This window comes from Zeugodacus cucurbitae, chromosome 5 (genome assembly GCF_028554725.1).
Source record: "Zeugodacus cucurbitae isolate PBARC_wt_2022May chromosome 5, idZeuCucr1.2, whole genome shotgun sequence".
Classification (NCBI taxonomy): domain Eukaryota; kingdom Metazoa; phylum Arthropoda; class Insecta; order Diptera; family Tephritidae; genus Zeugodacus; species Zeugodacus cucurbitae.
Window position 1 is genome coordinate 67,953,685 of NC_071670.1, and position 22,796 is coordinate 67,976,480.

The 22,796-nt window shown below is 34.2% G+C and overlaps 9 protein-coding genes across 14 annotated transcripts in view; 4 read left to right on the plus strand and 5 right to left on the minus strand.

Annotated features, from left to right (window-relative positions):
* LOC105211825 (uncharacterized) overlaps positions 1 to 5,276 on the plus strand; it is a 36,923-nt gene extending 31,647 nt beyond the window's left edge. For all 5 annotated transcript variants that reach the window (XM_054230526.1, XM_029039963.2, XM_029039964.2 and 2 more), the window contains exons 6-8: positions 2,597 to 2,794; positions 3,536 to 4,233; positions 4,294 to 5,276. In XM_054230526.1, coding sequence (XP_054086501.1) covers positions 2,597 to 2,794; positions 3,536 to 4,233; positions 4,294 to 4,761 — 1,364 coding nt within the window. In that variant the 3' untranslated portion in view covers positions 4,762 to 5,276. The remainder of the gene's footprint in view (positions 1 to 2,596; positions 2,795 to 3,535; positions 4,234 to 4,293) is intronic.
* Positions 1 to 5,323, minus strand: part of Ddhd2_1 (mucin-17) — a 61,972-nt gene extending 56,649 nt beyond the window's left edge. The window contains exon 1 of the mRNA XM_011183477.3: positions 4,891 to 5,323. Coding sequence (XP_011181779.2) covers positions 4,891 to 5,086 — 196 coding nt within the window. The 5' untranslated portion in view covers positions 5,087 to 5,323. The remainder of the gene's footprint in view (positions 1 to 4,890) is intronic.
* Positions 5,324 to 5,618: 295 nt separating this feature from the next.
* LOC105211828 (uncharacterized) lies at positions 5,619 to 8,078 on the plus strand. The gene is made up of 5 exons (XM_011183479.3): positions 5,619 to 6,004; positions 6,060 to 6,363; positions 6,437 to 7,033; positions 7,094 to 7,702; positions 7,766 to 8,078. Exons 1-5 carry the CDS (start codon positions 5,916 to 5,918, stop codon positions 8,000 to 8,002), a joined length of 1,836 nt encoding a protein of 611 aa, XP_011181781.2. The 5' UTR covers positions 5,619 to 5,915; the 3' UTR covers positions 8,003 to 8,078.
* Positions 8,057 to 10,429, minus strand: LOC105211827 (exosome complex component CSL4). Its single transcript, XM_011183478.3, has 4 exons — positions 10,287 to 10,429; positions 8,822 to 9,071; positions 8,505 to 8,753; positions 8,057 to 8,440 (listed from the first exon to the last, which is right to left on the minus strand). The coding sequence occupies exons 2-4, from the start codon at positions 9,005 to 9,007 to the stop codon at positions 8,225 to 8,227; spliced, it is 651 nt and encodes a 216-aa protein (XP_011181780.1). The 5' UTR covers positions 9,008 to 9,071; positions 10,287 to 10,429; the 3' UTR covers positions 8,057 to 8,224.
* LOC105211830 (deubiquitinase OTUD6B) lies at positions 9,131 to 10,449 on the plus strand. The gene is made up of 2 exons (XM_011183480.3): positions 9,131 to 9,311; positions 9,388 to 10,449. Exon 2 carries the CDS (start codon positions 9,408 to 9,410, stop codon positions 10,347 to 10,349), a length of 942 nt encoding a protein of 313 aa, XP_011181782.2. The 5' UTR covers positions 9,131 to 9,311; positions 9,388 to 9,407; the 3' UTR covers positions 10,350 to 10,449.
* Positions 10,450 to 10,768: 319 nt separating this feature from the next.
* On the minus strand, positions 10,769 to 14,396 carry LOC105211833 (sugar transporter SWEET1). The gene is made up of 3 exons (XM_011183484.3): positions 13,446 to 14,396; positions 11,213 to 11,618; positions 10,769 to 11,136 (listed from the first exon to the last, which is right to left on the minus strand). The coding sequence occupies exons 1-3, from the start codon at positions 13,613 to 13,615 to the stop codon at positions 10,963 to 10,965; spliced, it is 750 nt and encodes a 249-aa protein (XP_011181786.1). The 5' UTR covers positions 13,616 to 14,396; the 3' UTR covers positions 10,769 to 10,962.
* A 605-nt stretch (positions 14,397 to 15,001) lies between these two features.
* LOC105211832 (DDB1- and CUL4-associated factor 13) lies at positions 15,002 to 16,651 on the minus strand. Its single transcript, XM_011183482.3, has 3 exons — positions 16,471 to 16,651; positions 15,700 to 16,414; positions 15,002 to 15,631 (listed from the first exon to the last, which is right to left on the minus strand). The coding sequence occupies exons 1-3, from the start codon at positions 16,538 to 16,540 to the stop codon at positions 15,079 to 15,081; spliced, it is 1,338 nt and encodes a 445-aa protein (XP_011181784.2). The 5' UTR covers positions 16,541 to 16,651; the 3' UTR covers positions 15,002 to 15,078.
* Positions 16,652 to 16,900: 249 nt separating this feature from the next.
* LOC105211831 (putative ATP-dependent RNA helicase SoYb) lies at positions 16,901 to 18,884 on the plus strand. 2 transcript variants are annotated; one of them, XM_054230528.1, is made up of 6 exons: positions 16,901 to 18,155; positions 18,216 to 18,279; positions 18,346 to 18,426; positions 18,495 to 18,560; positions 18,625 to 18,696; positions 18,747 to 18,884. In XM_054230528.1, the coding sequence occupies exons 1-6, from the start codon at positions 16,987 to 16,989 to the stop codon at positions 18,882 to 18,884; spliced, it is 1,590 nt and encodes a 529-aa protein (XP_054086503.1). In that variant the 5' UTR covers positions 16,901 to 16,986. The 2 variants fall into 2 exon arrangements, with proteins under 2 accessions (XP_054086503.1, XP_011181783.2); XM_011183481.3 differs by having other exon boundaries at positions 16,901 to 18,279.
* A 774-nt stretch (positions 18,885 to 19,658) lies between these two features.
* On the minus strand, positions 19,659 to 22,718 carry LOC105211857 (uncharacterized). The gene is made up of 2 exons (XM_029039980.2): positions 22,353 to 22,718; positions 19,659 to 22,287 (listed from the first exon to the last, which is right to left on the minus strand). The coding sequence occupies exons 1-2, from the start codon at positions 22,461 to 22,463 to the stop codon at positions 19,669 to 19,671; spliced, it is 2,730 nt and encodes a 909-aa protein (XP_028895813.2). The 5' UTR covers positions 22,464 to 22,718; the 3' UTR covers positions 19,659 to 19,668.
* Between the last annotated feature and the right edge of the window lie 78 nt (positions 22,719 to 22,796).

Genomic DNA, 22,796 nt, shown 5'->3' on the forward strand with positions numbered 1-22,796 from the left:
ATAATTTGTACGTTAAACTTGTATTGTGTCCTTTTGTCCTGTTTGTCCATACAACATACAACATAACTACTAATCTACACTTCCGAAAAAAACTGTAAACTGTGAATTGGAGCTTTAAATGAAAGCATTTCACCATAACAATGTTAAGCTTTAATATAATCGGTATACATAATATACTGTTAAATCTATTATATACAATATATAAATATTTATTTTAAAACAAAAAAAAAATACGATTTAAAAGCAGTTAGTGTTAAGTGCAGTGCAGTGCAGTGCAGTCGAAATGTGCATTTCGCTACACTGTGCGCCAGCTGCATTAGTATGCGTGTAAAATATGTATTTGTTTAACACTAGTTTATTACCGATTCGAGCTACCTTATAAATGGCAAATGTAAATATGTATGTCTATTTATTTACGACACATACAAAACTTAATTAACACTAATATATTTTTATATATATACTATATATATTTTTTATTTACATTCTATTATGTGTGTCATTACTGTTAAATGTGTCGAAATTAATAGAAACTAATTATTTTATGGTAGTATTTTATAACGTAGTACAAAACGTCTAAATATATAATATACATATAAATACATATGTATGTTTAAATACAATTACATATCAAATGTATATTACACATAACGTAGTAAGCTACATATATATATACATACTTATTTTCATAAATGTTAAACGTATAATCTGTGTTTAGTTGTTTAAGCAAAAAAAAAAAAACAAAATAAACGAATAAATAATATTATTTTTTATGTATGTAAGTCATTAGTTAAATAATAATAAATGTTTTTTTTTAATTATTATAATCGCTATATGTTAGTTAAAGTGCTTAACAAATACAAAGGCTTGAATTTTGCGCTGTTTTGTCCGTCAAAAGTAAGTATGAACTTTGCTTGTATAATACATATGTATGTATGTATGTTCACCAACACATTTTAAAATTTGTTGCACTTTGTCCTGACTTTGTTTTAACTAGATATAAATGTATATTAGCACTGTATGATACATGAGTACATACACACACACACAAACTCATTAAATGTTGCACATAAAACGTTAATTATACGCATAAAACAGTATTTGTATTACTCATATATGTAAATTATTACTCAGAGGCACATTTTTTTCATTTTTTTTTATTTCAACGATATTTTGTAACTCTTTTTGGATGGACGAAATCTTATGTACGCATTTATTCATTACAATTAAAAAAATTATAAGAAATTTGATAATTTTTTATGGAGCTGACTATGGTTTGATTCGAAGTTTACAATAGAAATCTACCGTTACACTCGAGTTATCCTGGTTTTTTATTTACACTGTACAATTTTTCGCACATTCCAATTTACATAATTAATTATCTAAGCATATCGATTTCTATTGCTATTTTGAATTTAAAACTGGTACACTTATCTAACTCTAAAAAACTAAATTTTGTATATTCATGAACGATATATACAGTACACACACACACATTCAACTGATTATGCTACCATAACCGTTAGAATACAAAACTGTTATACTCCAAGCAACTGGCGTATAACGGAAGTGCATAAAAATGTAGCATCCGACAACGCCGATTGCAACGATACGACCTGTAGTTCACTAAAATATAAGCAGAAACAACTACATTCACATATGTACATATGTATGTATAATTAAACAACCAACAAACTTTTTTAGTAGACTAAATAAAAACTCTTTTGTCACTTCATTTACTCCTATGTCAAAGAATTTAATATACACGTAATAGAATATATACATACACTTTTGTACGTGTAAGAACACGGTATTATATTTGATATATGTATGTATATAACTACGTAGTATATTGATTGGTACAACTTGTAATAAATTGCGCTTCCCTTACCTAATTTCAGTTAGCAACTCCTTGTCATTTGCGCCTTGATTTTTGAGTTTTTGTTTTTATTCCAGCTATACTGCTACAATATATTTTTTACACTTTGCTATTGCTTTTTAATGTTTTCAACTTTGATTGCACTGTTCAATATATGCTGTTTATTTTGTTCACAAAACACAGAAAAAAGTTATAACACACAAATAAAACACACAAGAACTCTATTGGAAATGCTTTTGCAGAATTTACTAACAGCTGATCACTGCACAATACACGCATATGTCAGTAACAGCTGACTCGTTTGTAGGGGTTGCCACATGAATTTTATTGACTATGAGTTCATACAAACTTATATAAATGAGTAGATTTCTGTTATAATCGTGTTATAAAAATAAAATAATTCAAAAATTCTTTTTTGTTTTTCAAATTATGCACACAATATTTGTTTTATATAATATATATATATATATATATATATATATATAAAATGCGTTTTCAATAAATAGATGATGACACAATAATTAATAAACAACAAAGAAACAAGATGACTAAATAGCATTTAATCTATATAAATATATATTTAACAATGCAATTCTATACTTAAATTAACGCTGAGATTACTGTAATAACTTTTAATTCTCTGTATGACTCACACTTTTTATAATCTTCGGACTTTGCAATTGTACTTTTTTTTCAATCTTTTCTCGCTCACAATAGATATTAACTTAAAAAAGCTTGTTAAATTCAAGTCACTTGTTCTAACACTTGGAGCGGATGACAGTCGATTAGATGCCTACGTTCCTTTGAATAAACTTCGCAAGGCAACTGTTTACAAATTGAAAATCGTACCGGAATCCTTAAGCGATGAGTATAGTGTATTTGTGCGCGCCGAGCGTAAATCAGATTTGTTTTTGGGTAAGTAACGTACGTAAATAGAGAATTGTGTTTGAATGGAGCGTGTCTTGAACCTGTTATTCTTTCACGCACAAAGTACAAAATTATACTAAATTATGGAAGATTAGCTATTTATAAGTTTGAAAGAAAGTAGTCGGTCGGACTGAGACTAGCACATGTGAATGCTGTTGTACATACCGATGTGTACTAATTTAACATTAAAAACGCGATTGAGAAGAAGACTTGTCCGTATTTATGATAAGCACTTTATATTTCAATATGCATTGATAACATATTCACCCAGGATTGACATGATTAAATGAGGACAGCGGGGAAATTGTGAAATGAAAGAGGAATTTTTTTTAGAATATATGATAATAGAAAACACACAGTTTCAGAACTAGAAAAAAATTTAATAAATAAGACTGCAAAACAATTTTTAATTATTACACAGCTGCATTACAAATACGTCAATTTAAATACATTAACTGAACTCATTGATTATTACAAGCGCTGATCTATATATGTATGTATATTACCAAATAAACTATGAGTAAACTTTTTATAATGACGCATGGAGGTAGTTTTGTTATTGTTACTTGATCTTGGAGGCATAGCGATAAGGATCATACGTAATAATAGTTTAGTTTATAACCTTGAAGGCAGTTAGCTAAACCTTTTCCTCTTAAAGATTATTTAGCATCAGTAAATAACTAAAGTTTTACGTGTAGCCTAATTTTCAAGAAGTACTCTCCTTTACAGATGATCTTATTAAACGCTTCGATGCATATTTCGTGAAAGATCGAAACGCTTATCCCTTAAATTTATATGGATCACGCTTGATTAGTTTAACGGAAACCTCTCCTGAGAGATCTCCAGCTACACACGCCAATTTACGTTTTGATAGCAATGTGGAACCTAAAGCCGTCTCAGCTGAAACCGCAATAATAGGTGATGCGGAGATAACAATGCCAAAGGATCAGGTGGAAACATTCTCCGACAACGAAATACATAGCAACCGGCCGAACATGCCGACAAACAACACTGGCGTGCCAACATCAATTGTTAATGTGGATTATAAATATAACGGTGTGGCACGTGGCACAACAGCCACTTTACTGCAACGCGATACAACAAAAATCGAAATGGGTCTACAATCACAACTACTACTGGCTCCAGGCATGTTAGGCACATTGGAATTTGAAGTCACTAACACACGCACCGAAGCTGTATATCACAACATACAGGTAATTGACGAGAGGCGTTTTCTTATGCGTCTCAATCCACAGAGCATATTTTTGCGCGCTGGTGAAATGGCCAAAGTTATCGTAACCGTTTTAATACCGAATGGCACGCCACAGGGAACAACGGATAAAATTACATTCACCTGTCACGGTGGCGGTACGTCTTCTCTATCACTCAACTTAAAAGTGGTCAGCTCAAATGCAGTTGATGTGCAGGTATGTATTTCCTTTATACATAACAGAAAATATTTTAAGCAGTATTCATTTCGTATACAGGATACGACTGCACCTACGGTGTCCTGGACTTTTGGCAGTCGTTGTGATAACGTTAACGCGCTGTCCACTGATTGCGCGGAACGCTTCTGGACACTAGATATAACAGCACAAGATTGGCAATCAGGCATATTACGTTTACAAAGTGTGCCTTCTGGTGGATTACTGTATCGAAATAGTTACACTGTTGGCTCTACAGAACCCTTGAAAGCTACATATATAGCAACGTGTTGCGAACCGAAAGTGGCGCTTACAGCATTCGATGTAACGGGCAATCAGCGTTCATACAACGTAGATGTACGAGATCTTGTGCTCACTGAAGCATCTATAGCGGCAATAGTGTTAGGCGCATTGCTGTTGCTACTTTTAATTATTTTGTTGATTTGGGCTATTGTTTGGTGTTGTCGAAGGCGTCAAGTTTCACTGGATCTACCCACATACCGTTCTCACTCAACGCGTAGTATGGAGTAAAATGACAGAATATCAAGAAATTAAAACTATTTAAGCATTGTAATAATGTACACATTTTTAGTGAAAATAAAGAACAAACCTTAAATAACGTAAACAACTGCCTAAGCTTAAGAAAAAGTAGAAACTTACCTCGACTAATAGCCACGGGCGGTAAGAGTAGTGGCTTATTTGGGAAATCATCGAATGTTAGACCCGTCACTGATGCGCTCAAAAGTGGGTTTTTAACAACACCAGTTGGTGGCGGAATTGTAGTCAAACCTGGTCCAGCTGCCCCAGCAGACGCAGTGTTTGGACGTGACGTGTCACCTTTCTGCTTCTCTGACATTCTTCACTGTTGATGCCAAACGAGCTATTAGTTCACCAGTACTAATATTTTTAACACTTTTACACACTTTTCTATAATATTAAGCGGGGAAAGATCGAAAATTCGAAACGAAATTGTAACAAAAACACCAAATAAATGACAAACTGAAGGTATTTATGAAATGCAAATATCTCGCGTATAAGGTGCAAAATAGCAACAGTCAAACGAACAAGTATTTAGATGAAAGGGGTGTAAGGGATGCAAATGCATTATTTGAGAGGGGCGAGACGGTTGCTTTCACTGACAGTTCGGAAATTGATAACAAAGTGTCAAATGATAAATAATAACAAACTACATTACCGGTCAAGTGATGCCGTACATGATGAAGATACAGAGTATTTATTTTCTGTTTAATTAAGATTGTTTACCAAGAAAAAACAAGCAGAACAAAATAAGTATTAAATAAAATTAAATGTATTGAAAAGTTTTTAATGAAACTTTTTATTACTGTATTTCACAAGTAGTATTTTTCTCTTATTTCAAAATTTTGTGTAAACACTCAAAGATCAAAGAGTTAAAAAGTCTATATCTATAAAAACAAAAAAAAAAATTAAATAAATACTTAATAACAATAAAAAAATATAAATAATTTTCTAATCTAAAACGTATTAGCATCAGCTGTTGGACACAACGTGTTTTTAGTTTGAACTACGGCTAACTTCACCCTTTTTATTTACTTCTAAACGTATATATGTACGCGAAATATAAACACTATTGCTTAAACTTTTAGTTTTTCCTACGGTTTGCACAAATATATGAAAAGGAAAGGAAAGTAATATAAAATTGTACAATGGAGGTAGTTCAGGAGTTACAGGAGCGTGCTTTGCCCGTTTACGAACAATTAAAGAGATACAACATATGTGACGACACTGAAATCAGGTAAACACAGCGCATTATTTAAAATCTAAAGCTTCTATTAAAATTTATTTTGTAGTGATTACAAACAGAAGAGAGAGTCCTTTGCACTACAACTCACACAAAAAAGTGTCAACAGTCGTACTTATGTGGAATATATTATACTTGAGCGTAAAATGTATCGCTTGGTTGAGCGCAAAGAAGCCAGCTTTAAAACCGAGTTGAGAGGTTTGAAAAATAATCTTATTAATCACATTACCAAGTTGTATCGAGAATGTCTACAAAAATTTCCGGAAGCGGAAGGCCTGTGGAATCACTTCATAGAGTTCAGTAAGCATTCGAATCCTGCACAAGTTCTTGGCATCTACGAAAAGATGCTCACTGTAAGTTTAGAATATTCAATTAATAGCTACAAAATAATCAAACAATTCTACTGATATAATTCATTTCTTGTAGTACCATGGATCCAATGAAAAAAATTGGGTGGAAGCAGCATTGTGGGCTTTCAGCAATGATAGCGAAAGTCTTGTGTGGCAGGACATTTGTACAAGAGGATTACAGCGACACCCTAATGAAGAAATACTTACCAAAACCTTATTTGATTTGTTAGTATTTGTTGCACATAAACGAATTGAAGCTGGTCAGAGGCTGGATTATGAGAGCGCATTAAGACAAGCTGAATGTGTATATAGAAATAGTCGCACAACAATAACTAATTTGCCATTTTTCATCGGTTTGGTGCGGCGTTGTGAAGAACCTCCATTTATAAATATTACAGCACCATTACAATTAAAAATTATCGAAGACCTGGTGGAACGTTATCCGTCACAAGAAAAATTGTGGGACTTTTTGGCTCAACGTGAGTTACGTGGTTTTGCACTGAGTGATCTAAAAGAGCATGCTAAACGAAGTGAACATGATAACGTAGCCGGTTTGGAAACTGATAATCTAGATGACAATGGTTCCAATTTCATCAAACCGATATTCAAAGACCGTTCTATGAGACAACGTATCGAATTGTGCGCCAAGGTATACGAGACTGCTTTAAAAACGGTAAGTAAGAGCTATAACAATACAAATTTCACTTATGGTAACATATTTACGAAATTACAGCTGAAAACTCGTACGATGTGTCACGATTACATTAGCGCTATGTTGATCATAAATGAAAATAATGAAACAGATTTGAAAACTAGACGTAAATACTTGGCAATGGCTTTAAAAATGGGACACGAATCTGGTCTAATGAGTGAGGAGCATTATTGCGTCTTTTTGCGTTTATTAATCGTAACCGAAACCGGTAGAAAAATAGCCGAATCGATTCTCAGTGAAGTATGTTCTGCATACAAATCAGTGAAGTTGTACGAGGTATGGCTTTCGTACTATATAAGTCAAAACGATTCGGACATGGTAGAAAAGATTCATGCTAAAGCCGTAAAAGACCTTGGAGATAAGTCTGGACCAATATTTGAGTTAGCTATACAATACTTCAAAACACGTTATGATGAAGACCGTTCCACGCTTGAGCGATTGTACCGCGATGCCATTAAAATGACTAATCCAAAATTCGGCATATTTCGTGCGCAATATCTGGAGTTTTGCATGATTAATTCTCCGTTCGACAAAGTACGCAAAGAATATGACCATTTAAGTCAGTTGCCACCACCCTGTTTAAAATTGCATGAAAAAATGGCTGAATTGGAATCCCAAATTATATTAAGGGTATGATTGCATTAATTTGACAATAGAATTTAAATTAATGCGATTAAATCACTTTTGTTTCAGACTAAAAAAGACACAGAGCGTCGACGACAAGTGTATGAGAATATGGTATTGCAATTTGGTAAGGATAATACATCGGTTTGGATGGAATACGTGCGTTTTGAATGTTCTTATGGTGACAAAAATCGTGTAATACATATTTATGATCGAGCGAAGGCGACTTTAAGCGAGAATTTAGTGTATCCCTTCCAAATGGAATATGATTTAAAAAAGGAAAATTTCAAAGCTGAAGCTGATTAGTTTATGTTTACAAATTATTAAAAAAAAAGGAAATAAAACTTATACATATATATATATGTAAAAATTGCATTGACAATGAATGAAAGTTTATTCACGCAGAAGACTATTATTAGAAATTTATAAAAACAAAAAACAATATTTACCACAATTAATTTTTTCAGTTTTTAATGTTTTAGCATATATTTTGTACTAAAGTTATGAAATATTGTCTTTACTTAAAAACTAAAATAATTTCTCAGTTTTCAAAGAGCTTTCCGCTACAATTTTCGCTACTTTTCGTGGTTCCTTCACTAGCGTGTTTGGGCATTGCATTTCTGTCCAACTGACCGGAACCATTGGTGGCCCATTCGCGCCACTTTCGCTAGACGTCGCAACCACTACACCCAATTCGTTTTCTGCAGTACTTAATTGGTAACATGACAGCTCTGTTTGTGGTAACTACGATAGGGCGGAAATATTGAAATTAGTATAAAATACATTTTCATAATTAATATGAAATTACCACACGAGCTAGTATTACATCTCCTGGACGGAATGATTTATACATTTCAACTCGGTCCTTTTCCGTCGCACGTACATCTTCTTTACGTACTATTCCCCGATATGTACGTTCAAGTATATGGTCTCCGATGCATATGACAGAACATTTGGCGAAGCGTTGATTTACTTGCAGAACACGCGCCGTGATTACATCGCCAGCAACTGGTACAATAGTCTGGCTTCCAGCACACTTTACTTCTATATATTTACACTATTTGAGTAAAGTTTACAAAATATTAGTATTAGTAAAGGGTTTATAACTAATTTATTTAGAATAACCTTGTCTTTTTCTTTAACTTGCACGCTACCGGCCAATGTAGCATATATATAACCGCCACGTTCATATGTTCCTTGACCAGCTACAGTTGTTTCTTCCGATAAACATAAGCGTTGTCCTGGCAAACAAAGAATCTCCTCAGCATCATTTGAAATATGCGCGTTTTGGGTACTTGAATCAACTTCCATTGTTTCCTTTAATTTATTTATTTAAAACTCGAAATGAAGTTTTTGATGTATAAACACGCGACAGCTGTTTAAAATGGTCGATAAGGCAGTTTCATATTACCATATTGCCAACTAAAGAATTGTTCACTATATAAATGAGTATTCATATCGTGTGTTCGTATACCTTTAGAATTTGCAAAGAGTTCTTGCAAATTTTCATTTGATTAAAAGTAAATTTATTTATTACTCAGTTGCAAATATTTTAGGAGTAAACAACAAATCGGTCCAATAAAGTCTGAATCTTAACACATCAAAATCGTGTAACGTATGTACATATCATAAATCCACGATTACATATCAATAAATATTTTTGTATATTAAATTTACAATATTTTTTCTAGTGTTAATATATTTATTTATAATGTCACAAGCAAACACCGAATCCGAGTTGTCTGATGCCTTATCAGGCCTTGTGGTGGATGATCTGCTTAGTAGACATCGCAAACAACGGAAAGATTTACAGGCTAAAATACAGGCGCTGAAAAAGACTGCACCCAAGAATGATAAAAAGAAGCGCAAAGAGGTGATGGAAGAAGTTGTTCGCATGGAGAGTGATTTAGAGAAAAAACAAGCCATTGAATTAGCCGAATTCGAAAAGGAACAACAGAACCAACAACAAAATGAAGAACGCCAACAAGAGCATCCAAACGTGAAAGAAGAAAAGTTAGATGACGATTTGGTCAATGGTGAAGATGAAGATGATGCTAGTGGGACTACACAACGAGTTACTAAAGCACAAAAACGACGAGATAAGAAAGCGCGTGAAGCCCGACAAAGAGAAGAAGATATACGCGCTGCAGCTGAGGATGCCAAGTCCGCACCAAAAGCTATTGAAGGGCGTACTATTCAATCAAAATTATTAGAACGACAATTGGCGCTACATAATATTCCTTCCGATGGTGATTGTCTGTACAATGCAGTACGCCATCAGCTATCTCAACACGGTTTGGCTGCCTACAGCGTGCAAGAGCTGCGCAAAGAAACTGCCAATTATATACGCGCACATAAGGACTCATTGATTTGTTATATGACCAATCCAAAAACTGGAGATTTGCTTACTGATGCAGAGTTTGAAAAATACTGCGAACTATTGCATACAACACCAGCATGGGGAGGTCAAATTGAACTAAAAGCCTTATCATCCATACTTAAAGTACCAATTGAAGTGCTACAAGCAGAGGGCCCACCGACTATACAAGGAGCAGACGAATTTGCTGGACCTAATTTAATAATAACTTACCATCGGCATATGTACAGCCTGGGTGAACATTACAATTCAACAGTGCCAATCGAACAAGTCTGAAATACGAAGACCAATGAAGAGCAATAAATTATCTTTTTTCACTCATTTGTAAAACAAATATAAAACTCATAATAAATAGAAAACAACCAAATTAAACGAATTTTCAAAAAAAAAAAAATAACATTATTACTAAAAACTACTTCAACCTTTTATTTTTATGTGTATTTCTGTATTTCTATGTATGTATTTCTCTAGTCTAAAAACTGTGTGTAAATAATTGAAAATTCAAGTAAAACATTTTTTATTTACAAACCAAACAAATAATTTATATAATATATACAGTTGTTATTTTACATAAAAATATTTAGTAAGTTTTTAATAAATTTAACGATTTACTTTAAGTTTACACTTGGAAGATTTATATTATTGTCAAAAATTACAATCGAAGTGTTTATAAGTATATTTATAAATTGTTTTGCTTTTTGTGCAAATTCGGAAGAATGCATATTAAGGAGAATGTGCCATAGCAATTAGATTGTTGAAAGCACAAGCATATTATTATTATTGTAAATTAATTTGGTTATGTATAAAGAAGAGATTTTCAATATCAACTTTACGTTAACAACCCTAATGTGTAGGCACGGTCACAGCCTCTGTTATGTAGACGCACAAATCAATTTTTCTTCTTGCTATCAATGCTAGTTGTAGAACGAATTTTGGATTTTTTGTGTTCCAAAGTGGATGGCGAATGCTTTACCGAAGACTCCGAAATTGTTGAGGTGTTCGGGTAAATGGCGAATAGCGATAACTGTATAGAGCTCAATGCCAATAAGAACAGATTTTGATACTAAAAAATAATATAAAATAAAATTTTATGATGTTAATTACGGTAACAATTAAATTTAATAATAATTTACACTTACGGCCATCATGAAGTTGCGTATAGAAATCGCGTACAACGCCCACGACGCAGCCACGAGTGTACCGGTCAATATAATTGGGAATGGCATACCCTCGGTACTCTTCTTTTCAATTATTTTATTGAGTTGCAAAAGTGGCGATCCAACCAAAAATACTAGTATCCCAGTGATCAACATACCAAAACGGAATTCAATTTTCTTCGGATCCTCAAAAGCAGCGTACGCTAAACAGGCGACTGTAAAAGCTCCAGCAATACCAATTTTCGACCATATTTTCATTTTGAATTCATTCGAAGAGTACCAATAGAACGCAGTCATAAAAACTACGTTAATGGCAAAGCCAAGTATATTAACCATAATAGTGGCAGAATCGCCCATCAGTGTGCCCATCTTCAAAGTGAGAACTGAACTGGGAATTAAATAAGGAAAAGTTGCTTGATTAATTAAACATATTAATGAAAGCGTAAGTTAAGTTATATATAATTAAGGTAGATTTACTAAATTACAGTTATAATAAGGACAAAAGAAGAATTCTTATGAGCGCTTTTGTGGTATTGGACAAATGTAAGGATATAAAAGTCCATTAAACCCTTCTTTATATTAGAAAACTTTCGGAATTAATATTGAATGTCGAGTATGGAAGAGATGATGAAGATATTTAATCAGTTACAGAAGTGTTATAAGTGGCTAAAGATAACTCGTAAGAGTACTACAACTCAGCTGTAATCAAGAAATAGAATCAACAGGTGGAATTTGTATGCAAGTGCATATGTCTCATACACAGTTATACATACAATAATGTACAATATGCGCTTTTAAAATTATTTAATAAATAATGAAAGGAGATACAATTAAACATGAACATTTTAGATGTGTATATACATATATAATACATATATTTTCAAGATTTGTATATATTTGTACATACGTATATGTATTTATTTGCTTTTTCATATGTAATAACTTAGGCCATAATAATTAACTGAAGCTTAGGCCATACTAATTCCCATGTCACTATCTCTTCCACAATAGTTCTTGCGCTATCTGTTATATAGGAAAACTACATATTTTTACGATTTTGCTTATTTCTTATCAATTCATTTCAACTTTGATGAAATAAAATATACATATGTATGTATGTATACATATACAGATGAAAATGTAGTTCCAGAAAGGCTTATCAGTATGACTGTGTGCTCAAAAAAATTGCAAATCATGTTTCATTGAGTTATTACGTAACTACAATTTGGGGCGAATATGAGAGTTTACATTTACATGTGGGCGTGGCGTCATTAATGTATCAATAAGGTAAAATTCCTTCAAGGGATGTTTACATGGAAAAGTCCCTCTGCCCTTTTGCGATTTCTGTTTAGTTAAGCCCATTGTATGAATATTTATGACAATCAACTGATTAATATATACTAGTATTATAAAGAGGAAAGATTTGTATGTATGTTTGTAATAAATAAACTCAAAAACTTCGGTGCCGATTTCAAAAATTCTTTTACCATTGGAAAGCTACATTCACCCCAAGTAACAAAGGCTATATTTATTGCTAGAATCGCAACTTTCTGAAAATAGCTCCCAGGTGAGTGCATCAAAAAGACTACGTGATGGAGAATCTTAAACTGAAACTGAAAATCGTCTTGCAAGTCAGTGTGTATTAGTGTGTAAAAATTTATAAATTTTGAAATGTATGTTTAAACCCGTGCGAAGCCGGAGCGGTCTGCTAGTATATAATAATAATCATAACAATAATCAAAATAGAAATTATATTTTTTATTGTTCAACTTTAAACTCTGATAAGATGCTTAAACTAAGGAGTCTGATCTGATAATTCTAAAGTAGCAATAAATGTGAAGATTATAATATTATTAGTCGAGATCCACTTTTTCAGTAACGATCAAAATTCCAATCTATTATTGTTATAAGAACTATGAAGAGTGCCTGCCGTCAGTAAATACCACATACATATATACATATGTATATATATGCAAGAATTTGAATGCATATATAAAATCCTTTGTTTACATTTTACCTCCCAAAATGCCATTTCTTTACTACTACGAAAGTATCTAATCACCATTTCACAAACACATGAGAGTATACATACAAATACTACGCTTGTTGTCTTTCTATTCCATTCCTTCTCCTATTATTGGCGGTAAAAATTCCGGCAACAAAGTATGTAATTTTAATGAACATACAGCAATATCCGTTCATTTGTAATACTTACAGGACGACACCACCGAGAAATGGTTCGGGGGGATATCCGTCACTACGCCCTCTTTTTCGAATATCGTTTAGCAAAAATATACCGGAGAGAAATTGTAAAGTTGTAATCGTTCCCGCAACCTTTGCGATTGAATCACTATAGGGTGCCAACAAATCTCCGAGTGCATCCATACTTATTGCTTTTGTTTGGCCTTTTACCACTCAAATTTTAATATCCTTGTTAACGAAGTGTTTTCCTTCTTATTACACAGCAAGCAATGCAATTTTGGAAGCTTTTTGCTTTTTCGCTTTACTATATTTCTACCGCTCTCACGATTTCTCAACAAATTCTCTCACAACCTAAATCAGCAGGTATTTTTTATACAAAAAAACATCAAGTTCAAGAGCACTTCCGCCGCCGGCACACTGCACTGTTATTTAACACGTCCTCCTCCTGTCAATTCAATTTAACTCAATTGAACTCATACACAAGCTCACGCAAACTTGTTCCTTTTTTCGATATTATAAAAATGTGCGCTTCGTTAAGCGTTGTATATTTTGTTGTTTTATTTCGATTTTTGCACTTATTTTACAATTTCTTTCGCAATTTACTGCTCCACTCTCAATTGACTAAATTTAATTGTTTTTATTTAGCACACCTTAAATTTAGTTTTAAAATTTTTTTTGAATAAAAATTGTCATTTGATTGTTCAATGTCATTGCGGTTCAATATGAACAAATAAAAATCGCTTATTCAGTTCAAATGCTTGAGCTCCAGTACTTTTCACTTTGGTCACACGCTTCACATGCAATGAAGCGATTATTGCTTTTTGGAAACTTGGAATTATATTCCAATCGCAATTTGTACAAGTAACAATTTTAATTATGTAAAAAAGTGCATTTAGTGAGAAAAAATAAGTAACAAAAACACGTTCAATGCACAAAACAAAAACACGACGTCTCTACTCGAATGTGGGCCAGCTTCTGAGCTATCAAACGCGACTACAGCTACTGCACTAGTCGATTATATTTCATGGTTGCTTGAAAACTTGAAACGAAAACAAACGACGAAAACTATTAAACACCGGGAGATAGATAGCTTGATATGTCGTTTACTATAGAGAGCAGTACGAGTGTACATATGTATGTATGTACTCGTACATATGTAGAACGCATTCCGAAAGTAGAGATGCAATTAAACAAGGTGTTGTTGGAGTAGTATCAACTTTTACTCTACATAAATTACATATCGACAATTGTGTGTTTGTATCATGACACAGCTGTTTTGTCTCTCACCATGCACGGCTAACGTGCCCGGCCTCCGCTACAGCGCCCAAACCCAGTTGCACTTGTGTATAGGGTAATCCGAAAATAATGCTCTGACTTGACTTCCTAACGTAATCGAAATACATAGCTAAATATTATATCCTAATGATAAGGTATGACTGAATTGAAAAATATAGTTTTTAGAAAATCCAAAAAATAATTGTAATAATAGTAGAAAATACGAAATCAACGCTACAACGATGACCAGCGCTTAAGAGATCATTCAAAATTTCAATTATAATCAAATGCGTATATTTGTATGATTTTTTTTAATTTATTTATTTTTATTAAAGAACTTCGAAATGGAAAATATACACAAATTAGCACACTTAAACATCTTCACGCAATACCGGCTTCTTCTTTTCTGATACGAACGGTACTTTTCCGGGTTTGGAGTGCTTGCGAACGTTCGCCTCCTTCACCTTCTCTTTGTCCTTGATAGCACGCATTTTGCGTTGCGCGTTCAACACGTGTTTCGGCACTTGACGATGCCGGGCAATACGCTTTATTTGTGGGTGTGCGGCGAATTTCTCCTTTAACTTCTCTTGATAATTGAAAGCGACACGTTCACGTGGTCTTATTACACCCAATTTTTCGGACGCATTTGCCTTCCACATGCGTATGTTCATCTCATCAGAACCAGAGAATATGTAACGATTATCAAGGGACCAAGCGATGCAAACCACATGCTGCATACGTTTTGTGTGGTAAATTTCTCTCGAATGACTTTGATGTACGTTGTATATACGTATTGTTTTATCATAACTTCCTGAAACGAATTCTTTGCCGGTGGGCGAATAGTCCACATCTGTGACGGCCGATACGTGATCAAAGTGAATTTTGAGTGGGTTCTTTAGCTGGCGTGTATCGAATGTATATAGGCTGCAAGTAGATAAATATGGATAAACAATATTTCACACAAAGATCCACAATATTTAAAAAAAAATTACTTGCAATCCTCATTTGCAACAGTGAAATTGAATGCTTCCATTGGATTCCAAGCAAGTTTATTGCTTTTCATAGTTAAAACAATCTTTCGCAATGGCAGAGCTTCGCGTTGGTCATAAAGTATAATACTTCTGTCGCTGGCACAGCACGAGAGTAAGGATGTTTCAACTTGATTAAATGCAACTGAATGTAATGTGTCTACGCCCCATTTAAGTGTTTTCAATGGGTCATTTCGATTTTCATCCCAGATAGCACAAACCTCTCCACATGTAGCGTAAATCGACTCATTCCGATGATGTGAAATGCCAGTAAGAATTGTGCGAGATAAAATGGTGTTTACTGGTTCTTCCTCTTCATCCACATCTGGCATTTCGTTCTTCCACACTTTAATAGTTTTGTCATCACCGACTGTGAAAAACCGATCACCATTTGTCGCGTAAACAACACCACGTACAAAACCATCATGTGCTACGAAATTTCGTATACTAGTACGATTCGCTAAATCCCAAATACGAATCTCGCCGTCATAAGCGCCAGTGACAAGTGTAGAAAGATGCTTTGGATGCTTTCCGAAGCATGCAACACCATCTCGATGACCACTTAAATTACCGACAAAAGGTTTTGCAAATACACGTTCTAGCTTGGTGGCATTTAACGCTCGAACATATTCTCGTGCTGTTTCCATAGGATGCAATTCAGGATCGAAATTCCTTGGCACTGAAATAAATAACTTTTGTTAATAAAACACTTTATATTTTCAACATCTCACATACTTCTGTGATTCTGTAATTTGGTTTCGCGGACATATTGATCCGGATTTCTACTTATCATCTTAACTTTCATGATTATATTTTGTTTATAAGAGGAATTTATTAATAAAGTGCGTATCAAGAATAAAAGTCAAAATAAAAACACGATGTTCACCATTCGCCATAAACAGCTGCTAAACACAGGGATGTATCAAATCGATTAATGTGTAATTTTTGAAAATTTAGATATTTATAAATTAAAAATCGCAAAGTTAATTTTGTTATATTAATTACAATTCGTTTCATTTTCAATTGATAAAATTTGATATTATCGTAATTAAACTAAATGTATAGAACTTTTTATCCAATTTGTTTTGTTTACGTTAATCATCGATTAATTATCGTAAATCAAATATATCGATTTTATGAAAATTAAAATTTGTAATGTATCGAAATTTGTAACTGTATTTTTCACAGAATACAAGAATTTTCAACATTTTTTAGTTCGTAATTTAAAACATCGACAAGTTTCCATTAATTATGGCTAGAATAGAACGGCAGAAAGAAATCATATCTATAACACATTTCATCAATCCCCATCTATTTTGGTATCACAAAGTTGATGCTTGTAGCGAGGATTATCACACCATTCTTAAAATTGAAAAGGAACTTGGGGAATACTACAACAACCGTCAAGGTGGTACACAAGCTATACGACGTCCGCAAATTAATGAACTGGTCGCTGTAAAATTCCTATCTTGGAATAAATTGATACGTGCACGAGTTGATCATATAGCTAGTTTTGGAAAAAATGTATTGGAAGGTGAATTCATAATGTGGGCACTAGATTATGGTTTTCCGTTTCAAACAAGAGCAGATCATATTTTTCGGTTACCACATAAATTAACAAAACCTGTTGATTACATACGTTGTGGTGGCTTGGCAAATATCGTGCCAGCGGAAGAGTTTTTCATGAAAAATACAATGGTGAAAAAGATATCAAACAAATGGCATCAGCGGGCTAATGACATCATTGAAAAAGCTATAAATGACTCGGAATTTATAGTATTCATCAAGGAGTTTGATTTGAACCAACAAGATTGGGGAGAACTAGTAATTAAAACTAATATGGGCGTTAAATATCGTGTAAAGGATCATCTAATATCCTTGCATTTGGCAACTGAAACTGTAGCGAATTTCCGAGATGAATGCCAAAAATTAAAGACCACCAAAATTGCGCCATGGATGTGTAATAACGGTAATAGCAAATTTTATACAAATCGGGCTTATATTTTCCCCGGAGTCGTTGGCATAACGCATAATGCAAGTAAATGTCCCGAATTACCGTTTGACATTAAAGCCAAGAAAAAAGTAGATGATTGGTATGAACGCAATCTTGCAACTGGGCAAGATACCAAATTCCTTGATACAACCAATGAGTATACGACAACTGAAGAAACACTGCTTGATTCTGTTTCAATTCCAAAGGACGATCAACATGAACAGGAGTTGCCGGAAATGGAGGAAGATGAGGAATCGCAGCAAATGAAGCTTGGTGGTATACTTTCAAAATCGATAGCAGAAAGATATAGTAATGGCCAATCATCGACACCACGTCGGCCCCATGACGGTGACTTTGAATTGAGCGCTGAAAATACTAAAGCAAATAAAACCATAGAAACTATTGAAAGTGAAATTAGCTCAATAAGGTATTTACAATTAGACGATTCTACGGTGAATTTACCAAACATAAACAACAATAATATTAGTCAGAAAGAAAAATTGAGTGAAAGTGCAGTGGAACCTCATACGATTTTTGCCAAGCAGAATGAAGTAATTTACATACACATATACTATATACATTTCTAATATTGTTTTATCTTATTTTTGTCTAAAAAGGTAGAAGAACATAGCAAAACGGATGCCATATTTAATAATGTTGGGACGTTTGTTAACGATTTGATCACTTTTCGAAAACAGGTAATATTAACAGCTAACATTATGTGTATGTATAAGGAAGCGATTATGATATAATTTATATTTAATAGTATAATGAGAAAAAACTGGAAGAAAAAACATTAAGAGCAGCTGAAGCAAACAACTTTCCCCCAAAGGTAATTATGTCAAATATAATATATCTTTGATAATTAAAAAATACACATCATTAATTCATAATAGGATTTTGACCTAAAGGAGGTTGATAATTCAAAAATAGCAACTACTAAGCCAAAAGTCAAATCTAAGCAAGAGGTATGTATAAATCATAACACAATTCGCAATTTAATTTAATTCAATAAAAGGTTACAAGTTTGAACTCAACTTTCCATGGACTGCGTATGGTGCCAGCGGGATATGACTTGATGAATTTATGTGATTATAATGATAAGGAGCATTGGCATTGTAAAAAGAGTACACTCAATGAACGTGTACCTTATTGATTCATTATTTATTTATATAAATTGTGCTTGCAACGTAGGCAGGATCCGCTAAAGCACTATATAAAATAGCTGTAAAATTATCGCTACATATTGAAGAACTTTTTAATTTTGAATTTAACTGTAAAATTTTTTATACAGTTTACAAAAAAAAAATGAAACTCCGTTGAATTATTATTTTTGAACACGAGTTATATTCTCCCAATATTTATTTTCAAAATGGTTGGAGTTAAATTTAATTTCTAAAAAAATAATTGAAACAACTAATGAGAAATCAGCTTTTATACACAGTCAGATTACATAGTACGTACTAAAAAATGTAAATACATAAATATCTATGTATATTAATTATTTGAAACTAAAAACGTTTAAATTAAATTCCATTAATTCTATACTTTTTCAACATTGTTTTTCTTTTGTGGTTTTTGATACGCACATTCGCACAAGGGTATATACAATTGTATCCTACGAATTTATACAGACTTGTCAACATTTGCTTCTTAACAACATTTAAGTTGTTTTTGTTTATCACGAAACAGACAGTTATGCGTGTTGTGAGATAAATGGATATGAGTTATTATGCATTCAAGGTACACATTTTCGTAACGCTACACTGCATCCAACAGGGCAATTGCAAAAGCAATACATATGTACGTATGTATTATGCAGCATTTTTAAATTAACGACAAATATGTAATATTATGAAAGGAAACGTGTAAATGCAGTTCACATAGATTTTAGGTAAGTAACTGAGAGACTTCGAGATATTCTGCTACTGGCTCATAACTCATCTTGCAACTGTCGTTGAGATTACATGACTAATTGCACGGCGTTTATACATTTTAACTTGATGTTGTTGTACTTGCTTGATTTCGTGTGTTTGTAATTCTGAAATAACACCAATTACACGGCGTTGGAATATTTTGACATCACGTTGCTGTACATGCTCAATTTCGTGTGATTGCAATTTTGAAAGACTGCTGAAGAGATGGCTACAGTAAAGGCACTGGTGGGAAGTAGTAGCCATCGCATATTCATTAATTTCATTTTTCCTGTCTATAACGCGCTTTTCTTGACTCACTTTTGGATTAGTACAACCGGTTATTGCGTTATCATAGCTTTTACTATTGTTGGCAGTGTTGGAATTTTGAGTTTGCTTTTTCACCGCTAACGAAAGCAATTCCTGTAGCCATGTTGCATTTGTAACATCCGTCGTATTTTCAGGCTTGGAAATTTCTATTTTAGATTCAAATTCAATTTTACTAGATTCGCTATTCAAGCGCTGTCGTTTTGCATTTATTGCGGTGTCATCCTCCTGAGACGTTTCATTGGTCTCTGGCAAGCTATTCGTTACTATTTTGCGCATTTGTTTACAATGGTGCCGATTTCGTTCGTGCTCTTCACACTCTTTGTTGCTCACAAAGCGCAACATACAAATTCCACAACGCAAATGACCGTCATAAAACGCATGAACCCGTAGTAAATGCAAGTTCAAGCGATGGAATCCTTTAAATTGTTGTACACAATAGTTGCACTTGTATCGTTGTGCCGGCAACTGTTTCAGCGGTGGCTTCACCTTAACCTTAACAAGCGCTGCTTGTACAGCCTTTTTGGTTAATTTTCGTTCGCGACGTGGCTGTGGTTGTGTGCTTTTCTGTGCAACGATCTGTTGTGGAACCGACACTTTCCGCTTCGCATTCAGTTCTTTCGACGTTAAGAGAGGTTTTGGCTTTTCAAATTTAGCTTTTGTTTCCGCGCAAATAGGTTTTACCCGTTTCAGTTCTGGTTCTGTTGAAGACCGTGCTGTCGTTGTGGAATCTGTTTCGGAAACAAGTGTTTCTGTACTTTTCGTGTGAACCAATTTAATGTGTGTATTCTGATGTTTGACATAATTAAAATAACCGGTAACAATTTTCAGGCATTCTATGCATTCGAAGAAGTATTGTTTGCGCGAGGTGATTTGATATATACGCGCCGTATGTTTTAGTTCTTTCTCCTTCTTTGCACCACAGTTGGGAAACAAATTCCGAAATTTGGTAATTTGGCGAAAATGTTCGCGACATTCTGTTGCTTTGTGAGCATGCAACATGTGCCGCAAAAGTTCTGTATGTTGTGAACCGCATTTCTCTTTACACACTGGGCATTTGAGCGTTTGCATCATGGGATCTTTCAAAGATTTCGACTCTTCGGCATGTTTTTGCATAACATGCTCCTTATGTATTTTAAAAACGGCATCAATGCAGCCACAAAGTTGGCATTCATAATACATATATCGTTGCATATATCGTAATCTTATAGTCATAGCGGAATCCTGTGCGCAACGTGGACGTTCCGACAAAACTTGGCCATTGTAGGAACGATGCTTTCGACGCATGTGGTGGATTAAGCGCTGACTGTCGGTAAATTCTGTCTGACAAACTGGACATTTAACGGCAGCTTCAAAGCATTCTTGTCGTTGCATATTCTCCAACAAAATTGGAGGGGATACTGCTTTAATATTATTAATACAACCCAAGGGAGGAGAAAACTGAGTTGTATTATTGTTGTCGGTGATTGTCGTGTCATTCCGTTTGATGGGACTAATTTCCGAGTCAGTAACTTGAACATCTGATTCGCTGTCACTTGAGACCAAACTTAGACTGGCAATTAGATTCATCTGACCGTGTTGGTATTTCCCCTTTCGAGATTTCTGGTTTCCTCTCCTCTCATCCTTGCGGGTGTCTTTGTCATTAGCAAGCTCAACCTTCCGAAAGACGATTTCCTCTTCATCTGTGTCTGGTGTTTTTTCAGGCGTTGGCAGTACAGGAACTTTGTCTGCTTGTAAATCTTCGTCATCGTCCAAATCAATTACGGCCAAAACTTTATATGGAGTGCATTTATCGGTAAGATTTGATGTTATGCTTTTTGTTGTGGCAGTGTTTCTAGTTGAGGTAGTATTTTCTGTGGCAGTAATATTTACACTATCTTTTTCGTTTCTGGTTATGGTGGCAGTAATTTCCTTTTTGGGGGAAACGATGGTACGTTTTTTACCGGCTGGATGAACAGCACCTGCTGGTGTCGAGGATATTGGTAGCGCAGGGGAAGGAGTATTTTCGCGTGACGTCAGTACTTCAATAACTTCGTCTCCAATGTTGACAGCTACACCAGCCGTAGCTGCTACCAAAGTTTGTTGGCGTAAGCTCGTAGTATTCCATTCACCTCCACCGCCGCCTGCTCCCACGACCATTAAGCGTTTCATTAGGCGGTGCTGTTCCACTTTTTCGAAAAATAAATTGTACAATAATTCGTCGTCATCGACGATTATCCGTTCCTCATTATCTTCGTTCTCATTCAATCTGTGAAAATTGTGCAGCCGCTCTTCACAATCGTGACAAATATTGCCTAATGTAGGCGTAGTGTAAAGTAACTGAAACAATAAACAATAGATCAGTGGTTTTCACACACTAGCCTCTGAGGGGCTTTTAGACTTACATTATCGTTACATCGCTTTTGACTACATTTCCGGAGCTCTTTCACAGTGTATTTAAGATTCTTTTCCGTACGGCATATACGGCAAAAGTGCATGACTTTCGATTGTTGCATTAAATGCTCCGAAATACCGAAATAGGCTGACTGTATAATTATTGACTTGGCGAAAATACAAAACTTATGATTGGTAAAACATAAAAATGAAGAAAAAAGCAATAGCAAGAAAATGCTATCACACTCCAAAGGCGCGTATGTAAGTGCGGTGATTGGCGGTGAGCTGTCAGTTGTGTTTATCCGTACATTGTGACAAAGGAAAACAAAAAAGAAATACCATAACAAAATCTGTAATTGCCCGCCACTTTTGGTATGTTGTTACCAGTCTTTAAAATTAGGGAACACGTTTTTATCGACACAAAATGAATAGTTCGAAGTTCGAACAACATAAAA